The following is a 27,421-nucleotide window of genomic DNA, read 5'->3' as shown; positions in this document are numbered from 1 at the left end:
CTGTTTGATCATAGATAGATAGATAGATAGATGACTTTATTAATCCCACAATGGGGAAATTTCATTTCTGTGGCAGCAATCAATGACTAAACAGAAAAACACCCCTGGGACCGTGGAGTGTCACTTTGACACGGTGTTGTACAGTCTGATGGCTGTGGGGAGGAATGACCTGCGGTAGCGCTCCTTCTTACACTGAGGGTGCAACAGTCTTGTGCTGAAGGAGCTGGTCCCGGCTGCCGCTGCTGCTGCGGCGGGGGTCTGGGTGTGGGGCCCCTTCCCTTCTTTCCTTTTCCAACACCAAAGATTTTCAAACATGGTTGAAATTAATAAAGTTTGGCCTCAATTACAAAAGGGGTTTATTCAGACCTTTGGTTTGTCTGAAGATTAATAACCCCTCTTATTAAAGTAAAATATGTCCAACACAAGAGGCCCCCAGCTCTCATCTGCCTGCCTAGCTGTTGGACAGGACAAGTTAAAAAAAAAAAAAAAAAAAAATGCAGTAATTTTTTTGTCATAAACAGCTTTTTCATCATGTAACCAGCCATTTCTATTAACGGGCCCATGTCATGCATAATCAACTTGTTTGAGCTTTTAAGTGAGTTATGATGTTAACTTCTAACAAAAAACAACCCCAAAGCGGTATTTTGATCCATTCATGCTTTTCTGAGTATTCCTCTAAAAAAACCTGCGCCCTGAGCACCAGCCCCTCCCAACCCACAAAAACAAGTGGGTGAACTGCCCCTTCCAGGAAGAGTCTGCGCTGCCAGCACCACACCCAGGCTGACAAACACACCCACTTTCTCCACAGAGCGGGGTTTGGTAAAAACTCATTCCTTTTATACACAATATGCACATCCATCTTTGCAGAAGTTCCGATGTTTGTTTTTGTAGATGAAACACAGACACGCTGCAGAGGCCGACTCTAGCTCCACGTCATGAAATGGGCGGCGCCTACAAGGAGCGAAAGGCGGAGCCTCAGAGATCGAGTCGTCTTACTAGACATAGAAAATTGAGAAAAATGAGCTGTGAAAATAAGTGATAAATAAATGTGTATCTGTATTACTTAATTATTTTTTGAAGTGGAATTAAAAAATAAAATTTATTTTTTACGATTTTCAATCAGCAGATTTCACTCTTTTGGGGGAATAACCCCTCTAATGTTGTAAAAGACTAATACATGCACCTATTATTTGATGACATACATAACTACAATCCATAGAACTGCATCATAACTTAGTTAGTAAAATACACATAAACTGATTAAGTGAGGGATAATCTGTGTGAGTTTCGTTTGAATCAGTTTATCTTCTGCATGAAATTTAAACTCAGTTACATTATCCTTCGCAAAGTATTCCTGACATATTTTTATGAAAGCTAGGATTTAAAGTGACATTTTTTTGTTTTGGGTTGTATAATCATTCACAGAAAATGTAAAGAGAATACCTTTAGCTTTAAAAAAAATAATCTGCTGCTTAACTAACACTTTATAAAACAGGTTTCCTGAAACTTAACTGAATGTGTGTGTATGTATTTGGTAATTGGGAAGCTGAGTGATGTGGGGGCAGTCGGGGAAGGGTCCTAAAGTGCAAACGATAGATAGCACTGAACTTATTAACGAAGCTACCTTTCCTCCCATCTCTTCATTGAAAAGAGCAACAGCAGAGAAAAAAGAGCAGAGGGTGCCCCTGGCTTCAGAGGCTGCTCTGTGATCTGTGAGGGTCTGGCCGGGTTCTCCACTCTGTACATCTCAGTATTTAAGCTGAATAAAGGCAGTACAAACCCATTCAGAGGCAGGTTTCATTTATAAATAATCACAGTGAATCCTGTAAAACACATCTATTCCCTCTTTAAAAAAGTATAAGTGGTTTAGATTAACTAGTACTTTAAAATTAACGTGTGCGTGCCCCACACAGATTTGCCCATATTTTACCCTCAGACAGCCCGTATCCGCATGTAGGGGCATTTGTGACTAAGGCATTAGCTGTGAGAACAGATAGATGCTCTTAATCCTGAATTGTAACGACTCTGTCTGGTTAATTTTTACCACAGTAGCCGCTGCAAAATGGTCTCAAATGCAGACGTTTTCCGAGAGAGGGAGATTAGATGTGACATCTGGTAAGAAGTGCAAATATTGTTCCCTGAGGTGAAAATGAACTGCTGTGAGGAAGAATGTCAGTTCTGAACCCCTGCGGCATTAGATTGTCCTTGATCCCTATATTGCAGCAGAGTGATATGACAGTATGACACGTTAAGTGAACAGTTGATCTTAATTGGCTCCTTCTCAGTCAGTGTGTCGACGTTGGTGATGGTGGGTTTCTCTGGGGATTAAAGTACTCGATGCTAACAGAAAGACCAGTGCAGGGACACAACAATGTAATTAAATAAAAACACTTTAATTGATATGAGCTTCATTGATGGGTTCTAATAGTGCTGCTGGATCCCTTGACACACATTTAAATTGTATGAGAAATACAAGACAGGATATTAAATTGCTGGATGGTAATTGGCAGTTCGGTGCAAAGACAGCACGCACAGAGACAGAGATTATTAGTCTTGTTTTTTGTCATGCTTTTTTGTAATTAGTTACGCTTTATTAAAGTTTCTCCTCACCTGAACTATAGGGAGTCCACATCGTGTCTAACAACAGCTGCGATCTTCAACTTATTTGGTTTGTTGCCCACTTCACACAGTTTTACTCAAAAACTTTGAACCCATTAAAACAGTTTATCATTTTAATTCTTATCGTGGTGGAGGGTTGATTTAGATGGAAGCAAAGACATTAGAAATTAGAGGTGTGAAAAGGAATTTAATGTTTTCCACAACTTCTCAGAAGTCTTTTGTGGGTGTTTTAAAATTAAACAATAGACTAAACATCTTTTATCACCTTTCTGAAAAGTAGGTAATTCCATGAATTTTTCACAGTTTTACTTGTAAATAGAAATTTTCTAAGAAATGAAGCGCAAAAATGAATTTCATAGAATTTGGACCTTTTAATGAATCTGTTGAACATGGAAGTGAATCAGAAAAAGCTGCTATCTTTGGCTAAATGTGAAAAAGTCATGAACTATCAGTACACAAAAAAAATACAATTTAATAGTTTGTCACAACACATCTTTAGTTTTATTATTTTACCACACATATTTGATCATTTTCAAAGCTTTTCTACATTAGCATATATAGTGTAACATTAGGATTATTCTTAATTTTAATAAAACACTTACACCATTACTCTATTGAATGTTTCAGAGTAATTTTCACTTAGTTCTTTTTAGGCTATTCTTTTCTTAGATTTATCTCTGTGGCTTTTAGCTTAAAATGGTACAATTCCCCGTTAATGATCAGATTTAATCAGTTTCTCATCTCTTTTTAATCTTTATGCTTTAGACTACAAAAGCTGAAAGCTGTTGGACCATAAAGTTTCAGACAAAGCACATGCATGATGTCTGACACCCTGTGAAAGAGCTGGATCAGAACAGATTAAACAAGCCACAGGGATGAAGACGAGGTGAAGGAAATACTTTGTGTTTGGTCTCTTTCATAAACTTGGACTACTGCTAATTATCAAGCTCTTTGGTCCTCGCTAAAGGTGTTTGAAATCCACTGGTTGGAGATAATTGAGCCAAAATGTGTTACATAACAAAGTCACGGTGAAGGGCAGCTGCCTAAAAAGGCTCTCTGCAGGTTCACTCTTTACTGTGTCAAACACACCTTCAAAATTAGAGTGACCCCATTGGAAATAGTCTTTCCACAGCGTTTGTCTTTGTTGTTTGTTGGCATCAAAGCTTTGACGATGTGGAAGCTACCTTTTTGTTTTTTGATAAGCTTTAGTCAAAACAGAGAAAGCTGATGGCAGATTTCTCTGACAGAACTGTTTTCTTCTAATTATTTGCCTTTAAACGTCATTCAGAGGTGTTCTGAATTTATTCCCCTGATTAGTGAGTTTCTACCCTCATGCAACATATAGTTTTTCTTCATTTATTAACTGAGCTCTGAAATTTAATTTGATGCTTTATGAAATATGGATGTTCGGTTTTGGATCTATAGATGCTGGATGGAGAGGGGTTCCCTGGAGGATGTGAGGAGTAAAGAGAAAACAAGGTGAGGAGCGACTCCCCGCAGGTCTATTTGCATTTTAATTACAAACGGCGTCATTGCACTGATTGCTGTAACAAAGCAGCCCCCCCCTTCTCCTTTCAGTCCTCCCTTTTGTTTCCAGTTCAAATCCCGTCAGGAGAAACCGACATCATGCCGGGGGCCTCTGCAGGGTGGTAAATAAACAGGGAGGATGCTGCACAAAAGTGTACGTCCAGAATGGTAACATGAGCTTAAGAGATGCTTTACCTCGCTGAGAGAATGTAAACATGGGACAAATGGAGTTTCTTATCAGCTCAGTCCAGGAAATCAGCTCCTGCCACAACAGGTTTTAGTGTGATGCCCTGACTGGCTGTACTGTAGTGAGGTACATCTCACTGCATGTTCATGGTTTCCATTGGAAAGCTGTCAAACCTGCTCCACGATGCCTCAATTAATGTGATGTTATTGATTATTGAGGCTGTGTATTGGCAAGAATGATATGATATCACCATATGTCACAATACCTCATGACACATTGTTAGGGGTGTATTGTTTCGTTTTACCCATGATTCAATTCACATCGTAATTTGTGGTTCCCGATCCAATTCATAGTGGATAATAGATCATTTTAAACGATCTGATTCTGTGTGTTGTCCGCTGTGATGCTTTTGGTCCTTTTTATGCTATATTAAAACAAAGCTACTATGTCTGAATCCAAATGTATGGATATAGTCGATGTAACCCGTGTGCTATCCTATGACCCCTGCCTTACATTGATGTCTTCTCCCTACCATGACAAAGATGGATTAAGGTGGAGAGGATTTCATGTAATCCATGGACACCAGTGAAGATCACAAATCATTGAAGAAAAAAGGTTCAGCGCACTGTCTAGTGGGTCTAGATCAGTGGTCCCCAAACTTTTTGTCACCGTTGACCGGTACAACGCAAGACACGTTTACCGCAGACCGGTGTGTGTGTGTGTGTGGGGGGGGGGGGGGGGGGGGGGGGGCAATTTTGAAGGCTTCATCGCCGGTCACCGCCTATTACGCACAGCGGGTTTGGTGCGTGGGAATTGCCCGTGGCGATAAATCCATATTTTAAATAGGTTTCTTGATACTGCCTGTTAAAGGCAGATTTCCCTTTTTTAGCGGGTGCAGGTTCCTCTTCTGTCCCTTCATTGAACCGTTTCGCCTTGTCAAAGCAACTTTCTAAAGAAGTTTGTTTTTTGCTCATCTTGTTTTTTTTGGGTTTAATTTTAGCGGGGTGTATCACGTGATGTTTGGTGTCGCGACTTTGACGTGCGTTAAGTGTGAAGGATGTAACAGAGGGAATCCGGTCACTTTTCAAAATAAAACGTTTTTTTTGAAAAAAAAAACAATAAAATGGAAATTATTTTTTCTTTCTGTGCATCCCCATGCCAAAATTTCCCGCGGCCCGGTGCCAAGTGTCCCGCGGCCCGGGCCCGGGGGTTGGGGACCACTGGTCTAGATGAGCCAACTCCCAATGTTAAAGTGCCTAGGATAGCACAAGGGTTAATAATAATAATGGATTAGATTTATCTGCGCTTTTTCTTGGTGCTCAAAGCGTTTACAATTGTCCATTATTCATTCACTCCTCATTCATTTTTGGTGATGGTAACTACTAATGTAGCCTCAGCGGCCCTGGGGCATACTGACAGAGGCGTGGCTGCCAGTTTGAGCCAACGGCTCCTCTGACCATCACTGAGACATTCATGCACGTTCACACACCAGTGGAGCTGCACTGGAGGCAGGGAGGGTCAAGTGTCTTGCCCAAGGACACAACGACAACTGGCTGGGAGGGAGCAGGGATTTAACCACCAACCCTTCGGTCATTGGACAACCCGCTCTACTACCTGAGCCACTGCCGCCCGATTTATTTCCTTTAGAAATGATTTTATACTGGTATCGGCCGCTTCGATTGACAACTTGACTCAGAGAGATCGATCTTGTTGGATCGTAGGAATATATATTGATTCATCAATTAATGCTACACCCTTTTTAAATTCTTTACAGGTATATTAGTGTTCAGTGTGCTTTCCTGCTGTTGATTCATTACTAAACTATTTCTGATAATAATATAAACATTAATATTTTACCCTCAATCCAAAATGTCCTTTTTGTTAACTTTAAATCTTCATTGTCTTGCACAAGTCTATTCTATATCAGGCTTCCAGAGTTTTGCCTGGATATTGAAGTCATTATTTGAGGCTTAATGTTTATTTTAGGTGATCTCTTCTTTAACAGCATGTTACAGTTGTTAAACATCCAAATATTTCTCTTGTTCTTTTGTCTTAAGCAGGACGTGCAACCCTAATGATGGTCTAAAGCATTAGAGGATGTGTGTGGCTCCTACATGGTTGCTTGGCTTTATAGCGGTTTTAAGTAGATATTGCAGGAGGGGAAAATGGGAATCTGAGGAAATGGTTTAAACAAGAGAAGGAGGCCATCAGTGATATGGAGAGCGATGGTGATGTTGTTCTGGTGGGGTTAGCTCCACGGTTCAGGGAGGACCTCTGTCGCTGCCAGTGCCTCTTAATCCATCACACCGCCCGCGGCCCTGGATCCGACACACTCCAGCGTTTCTCCGACCCTCTGTCGAATTTGTGCTCGGCTCTATCATGCATGTTTCTGTGTCTGGCATTTTCTCTTCCAAGTTCTCACTCCCTTTTTCTCTCTCAGAGTGTCAAGGCTATCAGTTGTGCTTCGGGCAAGATGGACGGACGGGTTTCCATGCATACTCTGCACTGGGCATTTTTCCCTTTCTCTGCTGTCTGAGAGACATGCCTACAATATATGTCTCTATTCTAAACCGTTAAACACTGAATTACCTCAATGAAAAGGTCATTAGTTTGTTTCAAATTTTCTTGCTAGAGTTAAAAGAGAAAATACGAATCAGTAAAGAATCCCTGCAATAAAGAATCTACCTGTGGACGTAAATATGTCAACAAATCGCACACACATACACACAGTTTCTGTCTTATTAGTTTGTTCTCAGAGCTCTTCAATCTGCCTCTTTTCCTTGCTGATTTGTTGGGTGTCTTTTCTGCACAAGGTGACCGTCAAAACACTGAACCATCCCCACCGTGATTGCAGGCTGTTTCCCATCAGCCACGCCACAGAGCTCCTCCCCCTGCCCACCTGGTGGCGCTGTCTAAACACTGTGCCACCCGCTTGTCTTTTTCTGATCCGGGGACCAGCGCCCCGAGGGATGAGCGGGTGGGTGCCTCTGTTTTTTGATAGCTCCCCAATTTAGATAACACATCCAAATCTGTCTAAGTGGTGGTTTGCTGTGTGTCTCATTATTTCTTTCTTTATTTTTAATAATGAATTTTTATTTCTGTTTTTATGTCTGGGTAGTAGCAGTAATGAATTCCAGAAGGCTTTCTGTCTCTCTCTTTTCTGTCACTCTTCACCTCCGATCTCGCAGCACGTCTGTTTGCCTGAAGTCCCTGCCATATGGCCGTGCCCGAGGATTGCTGGGATAAACATGAAATCTTTGATATAAAATCCATTGATTTGAGTGTGCATGACAGGCTTCTCGACATCTTCCGCAAGTGCAGTGAGAGCTCTGCTTTTTTTGGGAAAGAGACACTCACTAACCTTACGTCAAACAATTTGATACATTGAAATAAATACCAGCTGATTATTTTCAAACATTAGTGAGCTGCTATTTAGCCAAAGATGTTCATTGAATTAAACGTATATTAGTAAACAAAAATGTATAGATTAGTTTTTCCACTTTTAGACCACGATGAGTCTAACCAAGAACCAGCCAAGTCGCCATGCATTTAAAGACACACCGATAAAAATTTTGTTTTTGGTGTTCTTGTGGTATTTCTCCGATGACTGAGGACATATATTGAGAAAAGAAAGCTTAAATTAGCATTTCTGAACAATTATTTCCGTTTGAAACAGATTATTGACAAATAGATCGATGTACATTTTTGGTTCCCTCGTCCGAGCTGCAATCTGGCAGAATTTTTATTGCACCAGTTGGGGATGTGAGGGAGTTCACATGGACAGAGAGCTATCAGCAATGGGGAGGGGAAGGGGGGCGGGGCTCCTCCTCGGAAACAGTCCTATCCCACAATTCTAAAGTGAATTTCTAAAAAACTACATGCTTCTTTGCAGTCCTAGAAAATGACAGTTTTTTTCCCCCCATTTTGCTTAAAAACATTAAAATCATCATTACAAGGCCAATGGGATAGCTTAGAAGATAGATCAAAAGATAATTGGAGTGGGACTTGAAGTTAAAGTTTGTTAAAAGTTGAGTTATTTGTGCTTTTCTTTACAACAAAGTTCTTTAACAATTTTTTTCTATGGTTGGCACAAGACTAAAGAGAGTTAGGGCATTTCTTTATGTAACAAAACAGTGGTCTCCTAAACTGATTGTGAACCCACATACAAATAAACATCAAACACGATTCTCCCCAATGAGAAACATGTCTTCAATTAGTCAGCTTATCATTTCAGAGGAGTAAAAAAAACATTTTGTCAAACCAATAATTACCCAGCTAGACGCAACCTGGAAACATATAAATTTCACATCATGATTATTTTTTCTAAATTTGATCAGAGGCACATTTGTTTTCTTTTTTACAGTAGCATTTGCAACATGTTTGAATTTGATCTGCATTTGATCTACATACAAATTATATTTGGCGTGAACGGTGCAGGGATGCCACAATTCTCACTTTAAAACCCAAACCTATGTTACACCAATTAAACCCAGGTATTCATGTCTGTTTACCACTTGTTTATGTGAAATGTTTCAATAACGTGTAAAATTGATTAATTATTTATTATTTTATTAATTACACCAGGGTTAGTAACTGAAAAGGTTTCCTTTTTTGTTACCTGCAAATTAAAAATTTATATATTTTCTGATTTTTTTATTTTTTGTTGTTGTTATGTAATACACAAAACATTATGAAAAAAAAAACTATGACCCAAAAATCAAAGTTTGAACCCAGTCGTGGCAAAAGTGAGTTGTTGTTTCCGTATGTTGGATGTCCGTGGCAGATGCTCGCTCTGAAGTTTCCCATGAGCCTCTGTGAGGTCAAAGGGCATAGAAACAAAAACAAAACTATTATTTTGAGTTTTTGTCAGTCCCAAGCAAGCAGACTGCTGCTGTCCTGCAAGAAGAGACTTCACCAAAGTTCATTGTGACTTTAATTGAAATGTTTGTGTGACATTTAAAGTCTTACTCTGATCCCCTTCTGATCTATGATCAAAGCGTCTCCAGTGGCAGTTTAGTTATAATCATGAATTTTTTAGCCCAAATCAATGACCTGTGTTGTTTTCAAGGATATAGTTTCTGCAGAGAGGCAGGAATTCATTAAAAATTTGCCTCTGATTTGTGGGTGGAAGTTAGCCTCCCTGATACCCCATCATGCCTTTGTTTACACTCTCTCCCACTAGCTTACAGCCCCTCACAGCTCCAACTATACATTACCAGTACAACAAAAATAGCAAGCAATATTGGAGCTATCCAGTTGTACAGTTTTGATCCAGATACCAGCTCAGACAAGGAAAACAGTGACGTTCGTGAATCTAGTCTTTTACAAGTGGATGGAGTGGGGCAGGGAGACGTTGGCCCACTCGTTTCAGTCTCCACGTCACAACTGAGAGCTTTTTCCAATGACACTTTTTCATCTACTCCTGATTCATCACTATTTAAATATACAAATTCTCATAAACTTAGTTTTAATCTTAAAGTCTTTTATTTTTGTCCTCCATCATTAGAAAAATTCTACAAGAACATGTTAAAAACACCAAAAACGCCATTTTCAATCGGAGTGAGTCTTTAAAGCTAACAGAGTATCATCATATCGATGGTTTCTTTATCTGTATCGTTTTATCTGTTGTGACAGCCATCTTGTCAATACTATTATGACTGATCATAGTGGGTGAGAAACTCACAAGTTTGGGAATGGATGCTCAACAGCTTAGACGTCCAATCCACTGTGAAACCTGCTTCTTTGACAGACTTAGAGGAGGACAGATGGAAGAAAAATGGGTAAAAAAAATGCAATGTCAGCTTATCTTACTAGAAGATTTGCAGATGGAAGTGACATATGCTCAGAGTTTGTTTTTCATGGACAGGAGTTTACAGATAAAAAAAACATCTGAGCTCACACACACCCATCTGTGCATCATGGGTTGATTTGGTTAGCATTAGCTAGTTAGCATTTGTTTGTGATGTGGTTCCTGTATAGTCCGGTTGGCTGTGAAATGCAGACGCCGCCATCCCATCGCCTCATTCAGTGTCTGTATGCAAAGGAATCTGTCTTTTGGTTCGTCAGCCTTTCTGCAGAGCTGCTGTGTGACAGAGATGGTGGATGGACTGACAGAGTGGGAGCAGACCGTCACTCTGTAATGAATAGAAATCGTCTCTCCTCATCTGGCTTAGCTTCCCGAAAGCAGGCATGGGACAGCGTTGGGAAATGGAGTGTTCCTCACACCCTTTATTCTGTTTTTTACCTACTCCCACACTTGCTGCAATGCACAAAACACACACTAACATATTTTTCACTTTTGCTGGTTGTCTGCCCTGTGGTTTTTAAGGCCTCACTTCAGGCAAAACAGCTGGTGCTGATATTATTGGTAACATTAATCTTCATCACAGTGCTGTCAATACAAACACTTTTTCATGGAAAAGAATCCAGTGAAAGTATTAGAGTAGCATCATTATTTTTGGCAGGAAAGATTATATACTGTCTGTTTGTTTTTTACCTGGAAAGTTACAGAAATTAGCACACAAACTTTGTCAAAGGTAAAATATGTCCTTCAGAAGAATCTGACTTTTTAAATCAGTTAACAGCTTGATGTAAAAGGAATTCTACGAAGTGAATTTGTACACGGTTTCACTTCCACATCAGATAGTCCTGATGTGGGTCCAAAGAAAAGAAGTATCTTTTTCGGCTATGCTCACACTGCAGGCTGAAACGACCCAATTCCGATTTTTTTGGCCCTATGTGACCAATCTGATCTTTTCATGACAGTCTGAACGACACAGATCCGATCTTTTCAAATGTGACCCAGGCCACCTGGGTATGTGGTCCTGAATCCCATACATATCCGATCTTTTGAAATGCGACCTCCGTCTGAACGGCCAGGCCACATGTATCTGACCCGTACGTGATTGATACGCTACAAACGACACAAAAAGATCTCCGCTGTTGACAACACTGTTGTTGACATCCATTGTTAACGTTAGCTACTTCCGCAAACAATGAATGACGTCGTTCACCGTTGAGTACTCTTCTGCACATGCGGGTCACTTCTGGGTCATTTCACGGTCACACAGGAGATCACAAAAGTTTGCATTTGATTGGAAATGAGAACAGCCTTGCAAAAAAAGCGAATTTTTAAAAAAATATCGGAATTGAGCACTAAGCCCTGCAGTATGAATGTAGCCTTTGAAACTTTGCCATAAAACGTCATTTTTAGTAAAATATTGTCTAAAGGGATAAAAACTTTTAGAAGACATTTTAGATCAAAGGTTAGGTAAAAATGACTCCTGATTGGATATTGATCTGGCGTTGTCAACAGATAGTTCCCCTGATTCTGGAAATTGAGCTCCCACTCATAAATTCATATCTGTCTGTGCTGGACTGTTCTCATATTCACCTGTGTCACAGGATTAAAGAAAAATGTGCGAGGTCTGGCGGATATGATGAACCAACTGGCAGTAACAACACTTGTTTTCCATTTAAACTACCTAAATTTTGTTTTTTCTTTGTTATGAAATTAAAAAAATGTGTTTCTTTCAAACACTGCTGTGATCCATAACCCATAAGAAGCCAAAGCCATTTTTCTCAAAAATGAAAATATTTGGGATAAACCAACTGGAGCACAGAACACTCTGATGTCACTATGGGTACTTATGGGTTAAAATCATAATAATCTTTGTTACCCTTCATGTTATATTAGTTATTAATTTGCAGGAATGTCCAAATATTAAGTAAATATGTCATGTATACAAATTATTATGCAGAAAATTTGTAAACTGCATCAAAAGGTTTAAAAAATGCAGGAACAATGAAAGAAAAATATAGATATAAAGTTTAGAGACATACATTATTTTTCTTGCTTTTTTGTATTTTTTTCATCCAACAAAACAAGTTGGCAACTCTGCCTCTATTTTTTATTAGAGGAATAAATCTTGGATAATAAAGCCTTGTTGTATTATATTTATGAGAATGAAATCGATCCGGAGCTTCACTGTGGTTCAATAAACTGTCTGAACTGAACATCATCAGAACCTCAGAATTGGACATTTAGGCCTCAAAATGCAGCTTTATAGCTCAGACTAGGTGTGAAGGTTTAGTTGTCTGGTTTTATTGTTTTTATTTTTTTAATTCAAAACAAAAAGTAACTTTGTCTTATTTTTATTCCTTCTAATGTCAACACATTTTAATTCGCTCTTTGAGGTCTTGGAAAAAGTTTTTCCTTTCATCTAAATTATCACACATTCATCCTTCGTCCGTTAATTATTTTTAGAGAGAAAAAAAAAAAATTATTATAGTTTGATGTTTTCTTCTATTTTTTTGCTATATCAGTCATTCACACTGTCATCCTCACATCGCCATGGCGACTGACTTCAGAACATTTCTCCTCAGAGGGAGTCCTATGATTAACATGTTTTTTTTTTACTTTTCTCAGTTGATTATTCTGCTTTTTTCTTGCTAAGTTTTCTGTTCTTGATATAAAGGCTTGAAAAAAACCATTTGTTTCGTCTTTTTTAAGTGTCATCTGGGTTTACTTTGAGAGCTGTGAGCCTGATGCCAGTGTTTTCGTGTTTTCCTAAATTGATTCGCCGTGCGATTACTGAGTATTCACGCTGCTCTTTGAGGGACCATGAGCAAAAATAAACTGAAAAATTGTGCTTTAGATTTGCCCTTTTTACCGTTCCAGGCTAACGACACAAGCAGGAAAATAAACATTTCTCAGAAAAGTGTGAGTATCTGAACCTCTGTTAATTAATGGATAGTCTCAGGTAGTTCATATCTATGCAACCCTTTGATCCCAACTTTATTTGGTTATAACAGTTTTTTACAGAGTAAAAGAAATACCTCTGGTGTTTTTCAACAGATACAAACAGAAAAAGGAGGCATTGAATGGAGCAGGCATCAGCTTTTACTGTTAATTAAGTCATATCTTCTGCACGGTTGTTAGGTGTCACCTCTTCTTTCTCCAGTCTGCTCACCAAGACAAGGATGTCTTTGGTTTTTTTTTTTTGTTCCTCTCCGTCTCATTTCTTGCTCCGTCTCTTCACATTTCTGGTCTTATACTCAGTTCCTGACAAATTATATCAGGTCCTGAACTTCACTTTCAATCAGACACTAATTAGGCTTAGAAAGTGAAAGATTTCTTGGGTAGGACATTGTAAGACTTGAAGGCTGCGTGAGAAAGGCTGATCTTTATGACCTGTCATTAGCTATCACAGAATTTATGTAGAGAAACCTGATAGGTGTAAAAAAAAAAACGAGGAGATGAAATTACGGATTTAAAAAACAAAAAGGATGTTTTGAAAGTGTCAAGTTTTCATTTTTAATTGTATTCAAACTAATATTTAAGAGAAGATATCAAAAGTATACCTCAGACCACCTGCTGTGATATCAATGACTATGACGCTATGTTCTCAGCGGCCTAAGCGACACGCCTTTAAGCGACGGCTTTTAATGAAAAGTCAATGCAAACACGCTTATTTGAGTGCTTTTTACAGTTTTGGGGCTCTACAAACATAACATGTGCCCATTGAATGTGCATTAAAAGTTAAACAAGTTGAATTTTGACCAATCTGGGACTTGGATTGGGTAGTGACGTATGGGTAGAGAGAGTCCTTTTCTAAACACGAAAGTACCAACCGTTTGAAAATTTGTCATGGAGGAGATTTTCACCGTTTCGATATTTTGCAAGTTGGCCACATGCGCTAGTATCAGGTAGTGAGAGTCTAGTGTGAACACAGTGGGCTAAAAGTGCATTCAAAGAATTTACCACATTCTTGAATGCACTTAACATGTCCGGAGTGAATGAAGCTTTACACTGTACGATCTACACATTTCTGAAAATTATGGTATTAGAAAATTGTGAAATAGGGATGTCCTCCTAATCAGGTTTTTCTTTACCCTGATCTGGTCCCATGTTGTTTGATTTTGCCGTTACAGTCCCAATCCAATACTTTGGTTGCGCGCATTACCTTCTAATGAGCTCACACCTGATTGGTGGGTGCCATCGAATCGTTGACTTAGACCGACTCGGACTGATCACTGCTTACTGATGACATTTGGCTCCAACTGTCCGTATCCTGGTCACCTCCCACACCTACCTGTTAACGACCTGCTCACCTGCTCCCTATCAGCTCATCAGCCTGCAGCTTTTACCTGAACTACCTCACCCTTCAGCCGACGTCAGTCCGTCTGCTTCCTGCGGTAGAGTAAACTGACCCACGCTAAGCTCTCAAGCCGAGCTTTATGCCAAGTACCATGCTTTAATCTTCACACTGATCCACTCTGTGTTTTACTTCTCCAGGAATTAATACCAACTTTGTCTCCCCACTGTAGACCTCTTGTCATTCCACAGGAAACCAATCAAGCATCCAAATCTTCAGTCATGACAACTTCCACCAGACCAACAGCTCATCCGTTTCATCACCCACCCACACCACGTTCGTTGCAAGCGAGAACCCTCCACCACTACTGGGACTCAATAAAAACCTTGTTTTCATCTCACTTCAGTTTTTGTAATGCTTCTTTGACCAGCCCCTATCCAGCATAACCCCAACATTACGGTGTCTGCATTGCGGAAAAATGGCAACTGAACTGACTTCATTTGGGTAGAGCTGGAAGGAATCTAATTTTTTATGGATGATGTCGTCATACAGTCAATTTTGATGTTAAAAACAGTTTATTGCAGGTTTACAGTTAAAAAAGGGAATGCCATGAAATGAATCACAAAAAATAAAGCTACCAAATAAATGTCCAGGCAAACTTCAGAGACAGATTTGATCCTGTTTAAATTCTACAGATTCAAATAATGACGTGGCCTGTGTGTATATGAGAAATATCTGACTTTTTCAGTATTTTGGATGCACCAAAGCAACTTCCGAATAAAACATTTAATTGTCGTCCTTCACTTAGAGCCGCGATGGATGGGTGGGTGTGGCTAGGCTGGAGTCAGATGCCTGGCACAGCGCTCTGCTCCTCTCACAGCAAAACAAAGATGAATCCATGCGCAGATGAAGAAAGGCTTCCTCCAGTGAAGCAGAGCACACACTGCTGCTGTGCTCTGAATGCCAAAAGCTCCTTTAAAAGAACCAAATTCAGACTGCTTACATCCTGCTTTTTGAAAACACCACTCATTTAGACCACATCTTTAGATGCATAAGCACACTCTCAAGGTCACCGTTCCTTACAGTAATATTTTCTCCTTGTTCTAGTTAAAGTTGGATTAGTGTGGGTTTTTCCATGCTTCTGCAGGCCGCCTAACTGTTTTTGAGTCTGGACATTCTGCTCGGGAGTCATGGCTCCAGCTCTTCCTGCACCAGGTGTGCACGCCTCAGCCCACTCCTGTCCCTTCTGGCTCGTGCTCATGCCACACTCCTCTCTGCACCTGCTGCTTCCAGCAGGGCCACGTCCAGAGCCCCCAGTCCCCCTACCCCAACCCAAACAGTCCAGCAGCCCTGTGGCTTAGAGCTGCTGGTATTCTCATGTGAGGGATGCCTGCAGGAGTGACTGTGACATGTTAATGAGAAGATGCTTTTAAATGAGAAAACAAATACATTTCTTTGTCTTATCCAGAAAAAACAAAGGAAAAAGGTATTTTCCATGATAAAAAAGAACTGCTCTGATTTAGGTATTTGCTATCTAATTATTATTCTGTGACCTGTTTGCCGATTGTCTTACATTGCAATATTTTAAGATACAATAGTTTTAATAGTTTATGTGCCTAAATTATTATTATTTTCATTGGCTTCTGAGGAAAAAATGAGCTTTTGATCGAAACTTTCTGCAGTAAAGTTTTTTTAATTCGTGGCATTTACAATGTTAGTGTTATGAACCACTTTTGAGTCTTCTTTTGGATGCATCTGTACATGTTTATTATCTTCAGATTTTCCATGAATAAAGCGTGTCACTGATCATTTCTGATTTCTCACCTTCTTTGTCCTTTCAAAGCTGTTTTGTTTCCATTTTTACAAAATCCTTTCTTCTCCTGTCGTTTGTTGTCAGCATTTATGGAGATGAAAGGCAGTTTTGATGTCTGGTTTTGAAGTCCAAGCTGACCAAACATAGCCTACCTATAGACATCTATGAATGAACAGATCTGGTTTCACATGTGCCATTTGCTATGTTTTTTTGTTTTGTTTTGAGTTTCAGTAGTGAACTTCTCCTCAAAAGCTTCAGCTTTTGTCATGAAGAGAAGGCAGAGGTCATCAAAAGCTCTACTTTTTTTCTGAACAACTACAGTTTTCCCATCACCATTACCATGGTCACTTATAAATGTCAGCCATAAATTCTGGCTTTAAGTGTGATTGAAAAGATCCTAAACATTCTTATAAGAAGAAGCAAGAAATTGACTTTAATAAAAAAAAAAAACATGTATAGATAATAAAACATTAATAATTTCAGGGTGACTAATTTGTTTACTGTCATCGAGTGTGGGTTTGGTTTTTTACATTTGTAGTTGTACTGTTTGAATGCAGAGAAAAACCTTTCTCTGCATTCAAAAAACAGTTGCATATAAGATCCTGATGCAATGTTTGAGGACCTTGCCTGAAGTTTGAGATGCAAATAAAAGCTGACATTTTTATAAATTCCTTTGGGAAACTTCCAAAATGTGGTTTCTTATACTAAATATGAATTGGATCCAGATATAAAAAGACAAAGGAGGGGATTTCAGATATGTTTTTCTTAAACAACGCAGATATGTGTCTTACATCAGAGAAGGATGGAGATCATCTTAAATGCAATCCTCTGGTCAAATTCTAGATATGCTGTAAAATTGTGAGATGCTTTCAGGGAAAACATCGTATAGACTCCAGTTATGCTTAAAGCCTTAAATTCTATTTACTCAAATGTGACAATGAATCAAAGTTAGATCAAACGACCGAGTATTTCTGCTTTACAAATCAACTTGGCATTCTTTAAATAACCCCTTACAGCCCATCACGTCTTTTTTGGATGAGGACATTTTGATCAGAAATGAGCATGAGAAACTATCGAAAAAGCTCTGACCCAAATGTATTTTACGTTGAAAGGGTAAGCTGTGTTGTCTCAGTCAGAGTTCCAGGGTTGCTGGAGGTGAAGCAAAGCCCGACAGATCACTAAAAGAAACATTATTAATGCAACACAGATAGCTCTATATACCATAAAACAATTCAGAAAAATGTATTTTGAACCATTAACCTGCATATTATTGTGGATACATTTCTCAGTTCAGTTTTCTGATCAAAGATTTTCCGCTCAGTGACTTCAGAAGCTAAGATGACTCAGAAAAACATCTTGAATTCTTCTTCAGATCCTCTACAGCTCCTCACATTCAAATTGTTGATTCTGTTTTTTCATCCACTGTTTATAAGATATATTTGTCTCAATGGGCTTGGTATAATTACAGCCCCCATATGCTTCACATGTTAATTAACAGTCCATATGGCTTTGTTAGTGTTTCATGTTTCTTAAGCCTTAAATGGCTGTGTAACAATGCGTGAGTTAAATAGTCGTTATGTAAAACTCTTTCTTTTAGAAACGATGTATCTGTTTATAAAACAGACTTTTTCCATTGCGTGTTTAATTAAAGACATTGTTTTCAAATCTGATAACCTTTGTTTCATAATGAGAAAAAGTAAAAAATATATTATTTGATAGATGGAAGTTCTCTAAAGAACCTATGTCATAAGTAATTTTGGGTGTTAAATCGTAATACTACAAGTACGAGCTACAGTGAAATTTTTCTGTAATTGTGTCAGTTGTTTTTCAGAAAAAGAAAAGAAAAAGGACGAAAAAGTGCTTTTTCTTTTATTTTTACCAAACAAATTACGCTGATCGTGACATCTTAACATGATGCAACAAAAGGGCATAAATGTCTTCAATGTACGGAGCACCTGAGTTCCGTCTGTGCCGAAAGAGCTCAGACTAAAGAAACTTCACAAAACTCAAATCAAATCAAATCTAAACGTTGTTTTAGAGCACTATTTCGCTGCTAAAGTCCTTTACATAAAAACAATTTACAAACCCAAAGCAAGACAGATCAAAGCAAAACTTATCAAAGACATTGTTACAGTCCAATGTGTGGAAACACGGAATTTAGCAAAGACGTGATCATACAGTGTGGTGGAATGTTCTGATAATGTTCCCTCTGGATTTTTTGGATGTGGTGGGCTGAACTAAAATGTGAATGGATTTACCATTAATTCTGGTTTACTAGTTTTTTTGTACACATATTTAATTTACATTTATATTTAAGATGCTAAAGATCTTGGTCTTGGTCTAAAGGTCTTGGATCCATTTTAAATCAGTGAATCAAAATGAACTAATAGTCCACTCTAAATTGGATTGTCAACCACAAATTATGAAATGATTTTAAAATAATTATTACACCCCTGATTTAAACTGAAATTCTTTGAAATTGCACTTTTTTTATTCAAAAGTGTTAAAGAAATACATTTTAAATTCAGGAAAAACAAAAATATACTTTTTATGTAACGTATAATCACACTGAATGCTAATTTGTGCCTTGAAGCTGTTGCAATATACTCTTAAGTACATTTCTGCTTTGTTTCTGCTTTTGGAGGTGTGCAACACTCATAATAATGATGGAGTAGTTTTCAATCCACTCATGACGAGTCGAACGGTAGATAAACTCTTAAAAAATCTTGTTGGGAAAAAATCATGGGAAAAAAAAATTTAATAAAACCTCTAAGCTTCATGTGTTTCTTTGGTTTGTTTCATTTTCTTCCCCCTGTTGAGTCGCTACTCCTGAAGGTAAGGACGAGGAGAACAAATACTATTATCACTACTTTTGGTTGGCTGTCCAAAAAGTGTACTGTTTGCCAAATTTAAGTTTTTTTATCCTCAATGTCAAAGGACAAGAAAGCAAAGCAGATGGTAAGTGTTAAATGCTCATTACACAATTAAAAAAAACAGGCAAACAAAAAAAAATGTGTGTGTTGCAAGACAAACCTCAAATTAAGGAAGACATAAAATGTTGAACCTGCAGGATCCTCCTCACCTCCACAAAGCTTTAAGACTAGCCAGCCCTCTAAAAAAAACACACAGGAAAGTTTTAATTTTCTGCGTTTGCATCCTGAACACATTTTTCTCAGAAATGGATTTTTTTTCATTGCCAAAAAGTTATTTAAACCTTCATCCATATAATTTCATATTAGGCAGAAAACCGAGAATGCCTCAAAGTTGGCGAGTTACAAAATGAAGACCTTCTCTTACACCTATGTCTGCCGGGCTTTCAAATTTGTTGCTGGTGGAGAGTGTGTCTAATACGCCCAGAGTGTCTTATAATGTGGGGTTCTGATAGCCATACGGGCTTGAGTAATCACTGCTGGTTGGTTTCTTTTCTTGTAAATATATAATTCAGAGAAGCATGGGACATTTTTAATTTTAATTAAAAAAGACGCCACCTTTTTAGAAGTCTTCGTTTGCTTCCCTCCCAGTTGATGAATTTGATATGAAGGTGCCTTCAATTCCTGTTTTTCTATTTCTATTTCTATATATTTAATTGGGTTATGGGAGGAAAAGCAAACTTGTGTGGAACAGAATTTGCGGGTGCCAGATGTGACCGCTTGGTTATCAGGCTGCCTCCCTCCCCCTCGCTGCCCTGCGGCGTTCTCAACAAGGCGTGTGGAGGAGGAGAGATTGGGTGAGGGAATGGGGGCGGCCCGGGAGAAACTAGGTGGGAGTCGGAAGTCTCTTTGAATCACAGGCGAATGCGGTGAGGCTGTGTACAACCCCCTGTGGTCCTGATTGGGCAAAAAGGGAAATTCGTTTTTCCTGCTGTGAAACATTCCCCCAACGAGAACTTCCAGTCTTTCATTTATGTAGACCTCTTCTGTCACTTTTAACATAATTGAATTTTTCTTCCACAAATATTTATTTGATTCTGCAAATATATTGCTTCATGTAGGAGACTCAAAAGGAAAACTGGAATTTATTTAATTCAACTGCACTCCAAAAATGTTTATTATTTCTTACAATTTTTGTGAAATATCCCAAAAACCAGAAAGTTCAAGTGCAAGAACCTTATGCTACATGGACACATGGACGCATTAAAAACATGCTTAACGGCATTCTTGAACACGCTTTAAACGTACAGTGTTCAGACTGGACTGTTGCTACCAAATATTAACGCATGCCATCACAGTTGGAAGAGGCTTGGTGCAACATGTCGAAGCAGTGGAAATTCTGTAAATCTAGCTCCAGGATTTTTCTTTCACAACTCTGTTCCGATATATGAAAGAATTTGTGCCATAGAATTTTGGTCAGTCACAAACCGCAATTATTAATTTCTCCTTCACGATCAATTTTCAAATGGTTGGTGCTTCCAAGTTTTGCAACACGACGCTACCCGTAGTCCGAGTCCCTGATTGGTCAAGGTTTGGCCTGGTTTAACTTTCACCATGCGTTCAATGGCCAGACATTTTGTACAATGAGCTTCAAAATGGTGGTAAAAACGTGTGTTTTTTTAAAAAAATGGGGGCCCAACAGCCCATTAACATGCATTTACATAGACGTGTGTTTCGGAGCCCGGTTTGAACGTTGCATAATTCCCAACTGCCCCTCCAGGTGGATTCGAGCTGTGAGACCTCTCAATGAACCTGTACGGGTAGAGAGTAAATGTTTATGCACCTTTTGTTTAACGGGCATGCTGCGGGCGACAGGTGGTAGTGAACAGCTAAACAACGTTTAAGGGTGAAGTAGGTAAGATGCAGGCGGGTCGCACAGATTTTTCATTTTTCAACCCCTACTGTCATGGTGCCTCTGTCAGACTCCTCCCCCTCCCAGCTCTGCTCTGCTCCTGACTCACAGCTGTGACCCATCATCTCATCAAGCCTCTGTTCTTCATAAGGAGACCCAGCTCCAGCAGTCTTCGCCAGTCCGTTAACCCTAATGGTTTAATCTCAAGCCAAGAGAGTCACCACAGTCTAATACCACCTCGAGCAGCAGCAGTCTCACGGTTAACACGCTGACGCCTTCCATCCTCAAGAGCCACAGTTCCCGTGCTCCGCAAGAAACTCCAGCCACGCCACTCTCCAAGAACTCCAGCCTCGCCTCTCTCAAGAGCCGCAGCCACGCTCCTCTGGAACACCAGCCACGCTCCGCGCCAGGATCGCCCACTCAGATCTACAGTCACGTCTACCCATAGTCCTGTCTGGATCAGTGAAATAAATCTTACTTACCTACAACTTACCTGCCTCTTCCTTCTGGGTTCCAGCACTTGGGTCCGTTTCGTGTTCTGATCATGACACCTACTAAAGAATGCGCACTACGCAAGAGGCCCGTTAGTGCTGTTCAAGTGATAAATATGCACTCCTTGCGTGCAGCCTAACTGTTTCATTAGAAAGTGTAGCATGCATGGGCAGCATTTGCGCATGGTCATAGAGGATTCAGGACTAAAGTGCGACGTAAGGGCATCGCATTACAGCATTACCCGTACATCATAATAGTGTGTCACTTACATTATTCTTACAAATACTTACACTTACCTCACGCACAACAATGGTACGTTCTATTTTCATGGCATCCCTTAAGTTGGACATACAAGCCTCAAGGGAACTGCAAGACAACTGAGATGCAGCCCCTTTTATACAACCCTCTAGGGGCCAGGACAACCCAAATATTCAAGTATGCAAATATTCTAAAAGCTTTGTGCAGCTAGATTTTATTAGTTTGTTCAATTTATTCCTACAAAATCCGTGAATGTGTTTGACCTTACAACTTACAACTATTTTACACGCATCGCTCCTTAGAAAAGGCGGGACCATCTTGTGTTGTGAATCTCACTTTCCATCCCGTTTCTGTTTTTTGGGTCTCAGAGGGATTCTAGCTCTAAATAGTGTGCTGTGTAGAGCACACCCCATCCCATTCTTGCCATGTGTTCTGCTCCAATCTTCCCACAATCCCTCTTGGGAGAGCTGGTCTCCCCATTTCTCTCATCTTGCCGCTGGAGAAAAAGATCCAACTGCTTGCACATTTGTGACAGTGTAGTGAGCTCTCTGTCTCAGAGTATGGGGTTGGCGATTACTCTGATTGTTCTGGATCATTTAGAATCCAATTTGAATTTAGACCTCTGAAAAGAAAAAGAACAGCATCAATGCAGAACAGAGGCTTAATTAAGAAAGGTGAGTGTCTCCAGACTATTTCTACATTCTTTAAGTAGTAAAGCACTCTTTGAGAGTTCTGAACCAGCACCTTAACAACAGACCAAAGGTTGCAGGAAAAAAAAAAAATCTTGTTACATTTTTGTTTTATTTTATTTATGCATCAATGTCTGAGTATTCTTTTTAATGGTCCAAAAAGTAAAATGTAACCTTGTAGAAGTCCTTCTTTTTTGTGTCGAAACACTTCAACAAATGTGGGGCCGAAGGTAAAAAGCAATGAGTGTTAGTTTAGTCCAATGCTCAGTGGTGTATTTTGGACTGCAGCAGGACAGGGTCACGGTTGTTATTTATCTTTTTTTAAAGCTTTTCTTTTATTTTCTATTGGAAAGGGCCAGAAGAGTTCTGTTTTGTGTGTGTGTGTGTGTGTGAGATGCTTTTGCAGCACACTCATACAGTGGTTAAAAGAATAATGCCCTTCACTGTCATGGATAATGGGATACATTTTTAATTATTCCTGACATTATTAAGTGATTCTGAGCTGCTGCAATCACATTTCACAAAGCTTCTTGGTCAGAACTAATGCAGATGAATAGATGTATGGATAGATGGATAGACGCAGACTCGTTATCCAGACAGTCCAAAAGAAAAACACAATACAATACCAGGTGCAAGAGTACACAATATATAAAAGACATAAAAAAGTGTTATAAGAAAAGGCAGAGATGAAAGTATACAAACATTTATAATGTTTAAAAAATGGTTAGATTCAAATGCAGCTCTTCCAGCATTTCCATATCTGACTACTGAAACCATATGGCACTGGATATAATAACACTAATGGATGTGTGTTTTCTGATGCATTTAGTCTACAAATAAACTTGAAAATGAAGGTATGTATGTAGTAGTGAGAATAATTTATAATAATTGTCTCCTTGAATTTATTCCAAATTCAAAATAAACGTTTTGCTAAAGAAGACCTGAAGTTTGGCTCTAAACTCCATGTTGGCACTTTGTTTAGTTAATGTCTCTTTTGGACAAGGTTTCCACAAAGAATAACTGCAAAATGTTAGCTTTCATTTAAACAGAAAAATGTTTACATCAACAACATGGCTCCTAGACATCATTAGCCGGATCCAGAAGTCCAGGACTGGAGGTGTACCCCCACCCCTTCCCTTATTTCGGCCCAAAGATACTCCTTTTTTTGGTCAAAGAGGCAAATTTTACTGGCGACCCGACAGTTATCGGAGATGTCTCACATGGGAGATGTCGAAAAGCCGCTTATCTCCGGGACAGAATACGCTGATTGTGTTGAAAAGTTACAGTTTTCGAAGGAAAAGTAAAGACTAGAGCTAAAGCTCTGGTGTATATAAACACTTTTGTTTGTATCCTCTTTGAAAGGAATAAAAAGCTTACTGTTGTTTTTGGTCCAATTTTAAGCTCATCTTGCACACTAACCCTTTTTATTTACATCAATAATTTTCAATAAAAGGTGCTACAATTCTTAATACTTGTAAAATTTCCATATCCATTTTCATGTGGGCGGCAGTGGCTCAGGCGGTTGGGCGGGTCGTCCAATGGTCGAAGGGTCGGCGGTTCGATGCCCACTCCTCCCAGCCAACTGTCGTTGTGTCCTTGGGCAAGACACTTCACCCTCTTTGCCTCCAGTGTGTCTCCACTGGTGTGTGAATGTGCATGAATGCCCCGGTGATGGTCAGAGGGGCCGTAGGTGCGAACTGGCAGCCACGCCTCCGTCAGTCTGCTCCAGGGCAGCTGTGGCTACAACAGTAGCTACCATCACCAAGTATGAATGAGGAGTAAATGAAAAATGGACACACTGTAAGCGCTTTGAGTGACTTGAAAAGCGGAGATAAATCCAATCCATCATTTCCGGTTAATGATGTCTGGGCACAATCTTGTCGGCAGCCAGTTCCCCTTAATAATCCTTTTCCAAAGTGTTGCTGGTCAGTGTTTTGTTGGTTTCTCATGTATTTGTTGGCAATCTGGAGATCCTCTGCTAATTCTTTCTCAAAGATTAAGCCTTTCAGGATTTTGCTGTTCTACCAACTCGTGACATTAGCGGTATTTCAAACACCTGAGTTCCACAACAATGGTAAGAGTCCATTTATTCTCTGCCCTGAGACTGGCAGGTTGTTGGTTCAAATTTATGATTGGAGTCATACCAATGACTCTAAAAATAGAACCCAAAGCCCCCCTGCTTGACAATCAGCATTAAGGGGTTAGATTGGGGGCTTAAACCACCAAACGCTTTTTGAACGCAGTTGTGTCTGCTGCTCACTGCTTCTCCAGGGGATGGGGCAAATGCAAATTTGATAAAAGTTAATGAAACAAAAGTAGAAGAAGAGGAAACTGACATTCTTGGTTCAAATCTTGCTGGATCATAGGAAACAGCTGAGAGTGTCACTTTGTGTGGGCAATTGTCTAATAAACATGGTTGTGTAATAAAAGGACAAAAGAGGAGGAAAAAAATGTGTTGCTTTGTTGTTAGAAATGGAGGATGATGATCAAAAAACTACCTGAGCTGGGGCTGTGTTAGCATGTTTACCAGCTTGTTGTGGGTATGAATTAAGTTTACTGTATTGGCTGCATGATGACGGCGGATTCTTTTTAACCGAAAGCTTGACATTATCCCATGAACCCCTCCCGTCCGTTTCGGTTAGCCCTTGAGCCCCCCTCCAGAGAGCATGTCTCAGAGTCTGGATCCTCTGTTGATCTGTACTTACTAATGGAGATGGATTCAGGCGGCAGTGGCAGCCCGCCACCCTCCGCCTTCCACTAGACTTGGCCGCATCATTTCTCTCTCTGGCTTAATGTGCGGCTTTTCTCCTCTGAGGCTGTTGGGTGGGCTGTAAGTTGTCTCTTGACACTCCCTCGTTGCTTCCTCCCTCCTTGTTTTTACAGAGAAAACAGCTGCAACCCCCCCTGCAGACTCCCGCTCTGACAGCTCGAAGAGGGAAGATGGAGAGTTGTCACCCTTTGCTGCAAGCTGTTTTGTATTCACTGAGTTTCCTTGTAAAGTCTTTCGCTCAGATGGCGCTTTTGTTGTTGCTTTGTAGCCAGAGGCTAACTGAGTCGGTACGGGTGTGAGGGGGCCGGAGGGTCTGGTTAAGGCGGCGTTTCGGCGCAGTCCTCTTTAAAATCAGCAGCTAAAAACGTTTTGGTTGCCGTTAGTTGCGGCTGTGGGCGTGAGCTTGTCAGTGTGTGCTCCTTCGGTTACTGATGGAGGTGATCAAGCATTCTATGTGGGTGAGTGGAGCGTGGCTAATAAAGTAGAAAGCTATTGGTCAGTGTTAACATAATCAAATGGTATTGACGTTGGACGAGAGCCTGTCAATAGTCATGTTTGCTCTGACAATATCTCCTAAAGCTCCCCCTTTTAGAGATATTTTTGAAAGACTGCATCTCCGTCTGTCTGTTTTATATCAGACAGTGAGAATCGATGTGTAAATGGTAAATGGAGTTTAGATCTTTTTAAGTTGATAAACTGGTGCTGCACATTTATGGTGGCTGTGCGGTTGACTCCTCCACTAGAAACTCTTCCACTTGCAAACCAACTGCAAACCATCATCAGCTGTTGATCATAAATTGTAATTACTGCAGATTAAGGAAAGACTTAAGGAAAGACTGTGGTTGTCGTGGTTTGAGTTTGTTTTGTCTTGGTTTTTGTTTTAGTTCTTGTTCTGTCTTGTTTGGTTCTCTTTCCTGTTTTGTTTTGAAAGGTTTCCTGTTGTGTCATGTTTTTGAGTTTTACGTCCTTGGTCCCCATCTGCCCTGATCATGTTCACCTGTGTCTTGTCTGCCCTGTCTGTATATAAGTCTTGTTTCTGCCTTCCTCTTGTGCTGGTCCATTAACGTCTCTTAACGTCTTCGTGCCTCGTCGTCCCGTCATGCCATGTTCTATGTTCCATGCCACGCCACAGTGAGTTTTTGTTTTGTTTTTGTTATCCTGCTCTGCAGCGCTTTTTGTTATTAAAACCCTCTAGTCCTGAACCCGTTGGCCTCCCGTCTCTGCATTTGGGTCCTACCGGCTCTCAAGCCCACCTCACCGTGACAGTGGTCTGTTAAAGCTTCAGTCACATGAACTCATACTGGGGGGGGGGGGTATGAGTGCTGTGGGTTTTTGGGTTGTTGGGCCCGCAGAGGGTCGCAGAAAGAAGTGGGTGTATCTTAAGGGGAGCACAGGTGCGTTTTGCAGGCTTGTTGAGGCTTGTGCGGCCAACTCACGGGACGTCATGATGACGATGAATGATTGTCGTGGGTGTAGCAAGTGTATCTTGAAGTTTTTGTCAACAATGTAAAATCCGAAAGACACACCTGTGTCTCAATTACTGTATCTGAACTACTTTACCCTTACTTACCTTCACATTGGTGTCGCATTAGTGTTTACTAGGACCCGTCTCTCGCAGAATGCCCTAAAAAATGTGCATGAACGTTTTCACTGTATTGCTTTGATATTTCCTGATGGCCACCTGCGTGCCCCCGCTTGCCCCTATCCAACCTGTATTAACCCCTTTCTTTAGCCCGTTCGTCCGAGTCGGTCTGAGTCTACGTTTTCATCGAAACCATTCTCTCCAGCAGCAGTGAGCATGGTAGAAGACCACACCCCCCCGGGAGAATCTGTCAATCAACCGCCTTGAATGTTCAGCATGACCATCTACTTATAAAAGATCACCGACTTTTATTGAGGCATCACATTGGTCAGTGTATAACTTGCACTAAAGACAGACTTTCAGAGCTGGAATTGTTATTCTGACTTATCGAATGACTGAGTAATTATAGCTATATATATTTTTCTATAGAAGTCTATTGGATTTTGGCTTTGGCCACTTCCTGTTTGGAACACCAGGGGGGCGGGGGTCACTCAGTCCACACAAGGCCTTACCTGTGCTTCACTTGGGCCCCTATGGTTGCAAGGGAAATAAGGTGGTATTGGGCAGAGAGACCAACCCGTTTCTTGGTGGCCCTCTCTTTCTGT

The 27,421-nt window shown here is 40.1% G+C and overlaps 1 protein-coding gene across 2 annotated transcripts in view; it reads left to right on the top strand.

Annotated features, from left to right (window-relative positions):
* Positions 1-19,829: 19,829 nt before the first annotated feature.
* Positions 19,830-27,421, top strand: part of spop (speckle type BTB/POZ protein) — a 70,846-nt gene continuing 63,254 nt past the window's right edge. The window contains exon 1 of one of the 2 annotated variants that reach the window (XR_013657594.1): positions 19,830-22,449. Coding sequence is in view for 1 of the 2 variants with exons in the window: in XM_078950994.1 (XP_078807120.1) it covers positions 25,666-25,692 (27 nt within the window). In the remaining variant the exon portion in view is untranslated. Of the gene's footprint in view, positions 22,450-25,421; positions 25,693-27,421 lie in introns of those variants that run through there. The other variant, XM_078950994.1, reaches the window with a different exon arrangement.

The sequence above is a fragment of the Oryzias latipes genome, chromosome 8 (assembly GCF_053564925.1).
Source record: "Oryzias latipes strain Hd-rR chromosome 8, Olatipes_Hd-rR_3.1".
In the NCBI taxonomy this organism is placed as follows: domain Eukaryota; kingdom Metazoa; phylum Chordata; class Actinopteri; order Beloniformes; family Adrianichthyidae; genus Oryzias; species Oryzias latipes.
The sequence above is the reverse complement of the archived record's forward strand: the minus strand, read 5'-3'. Positions and strand labels throughout refer to the sequence as shown.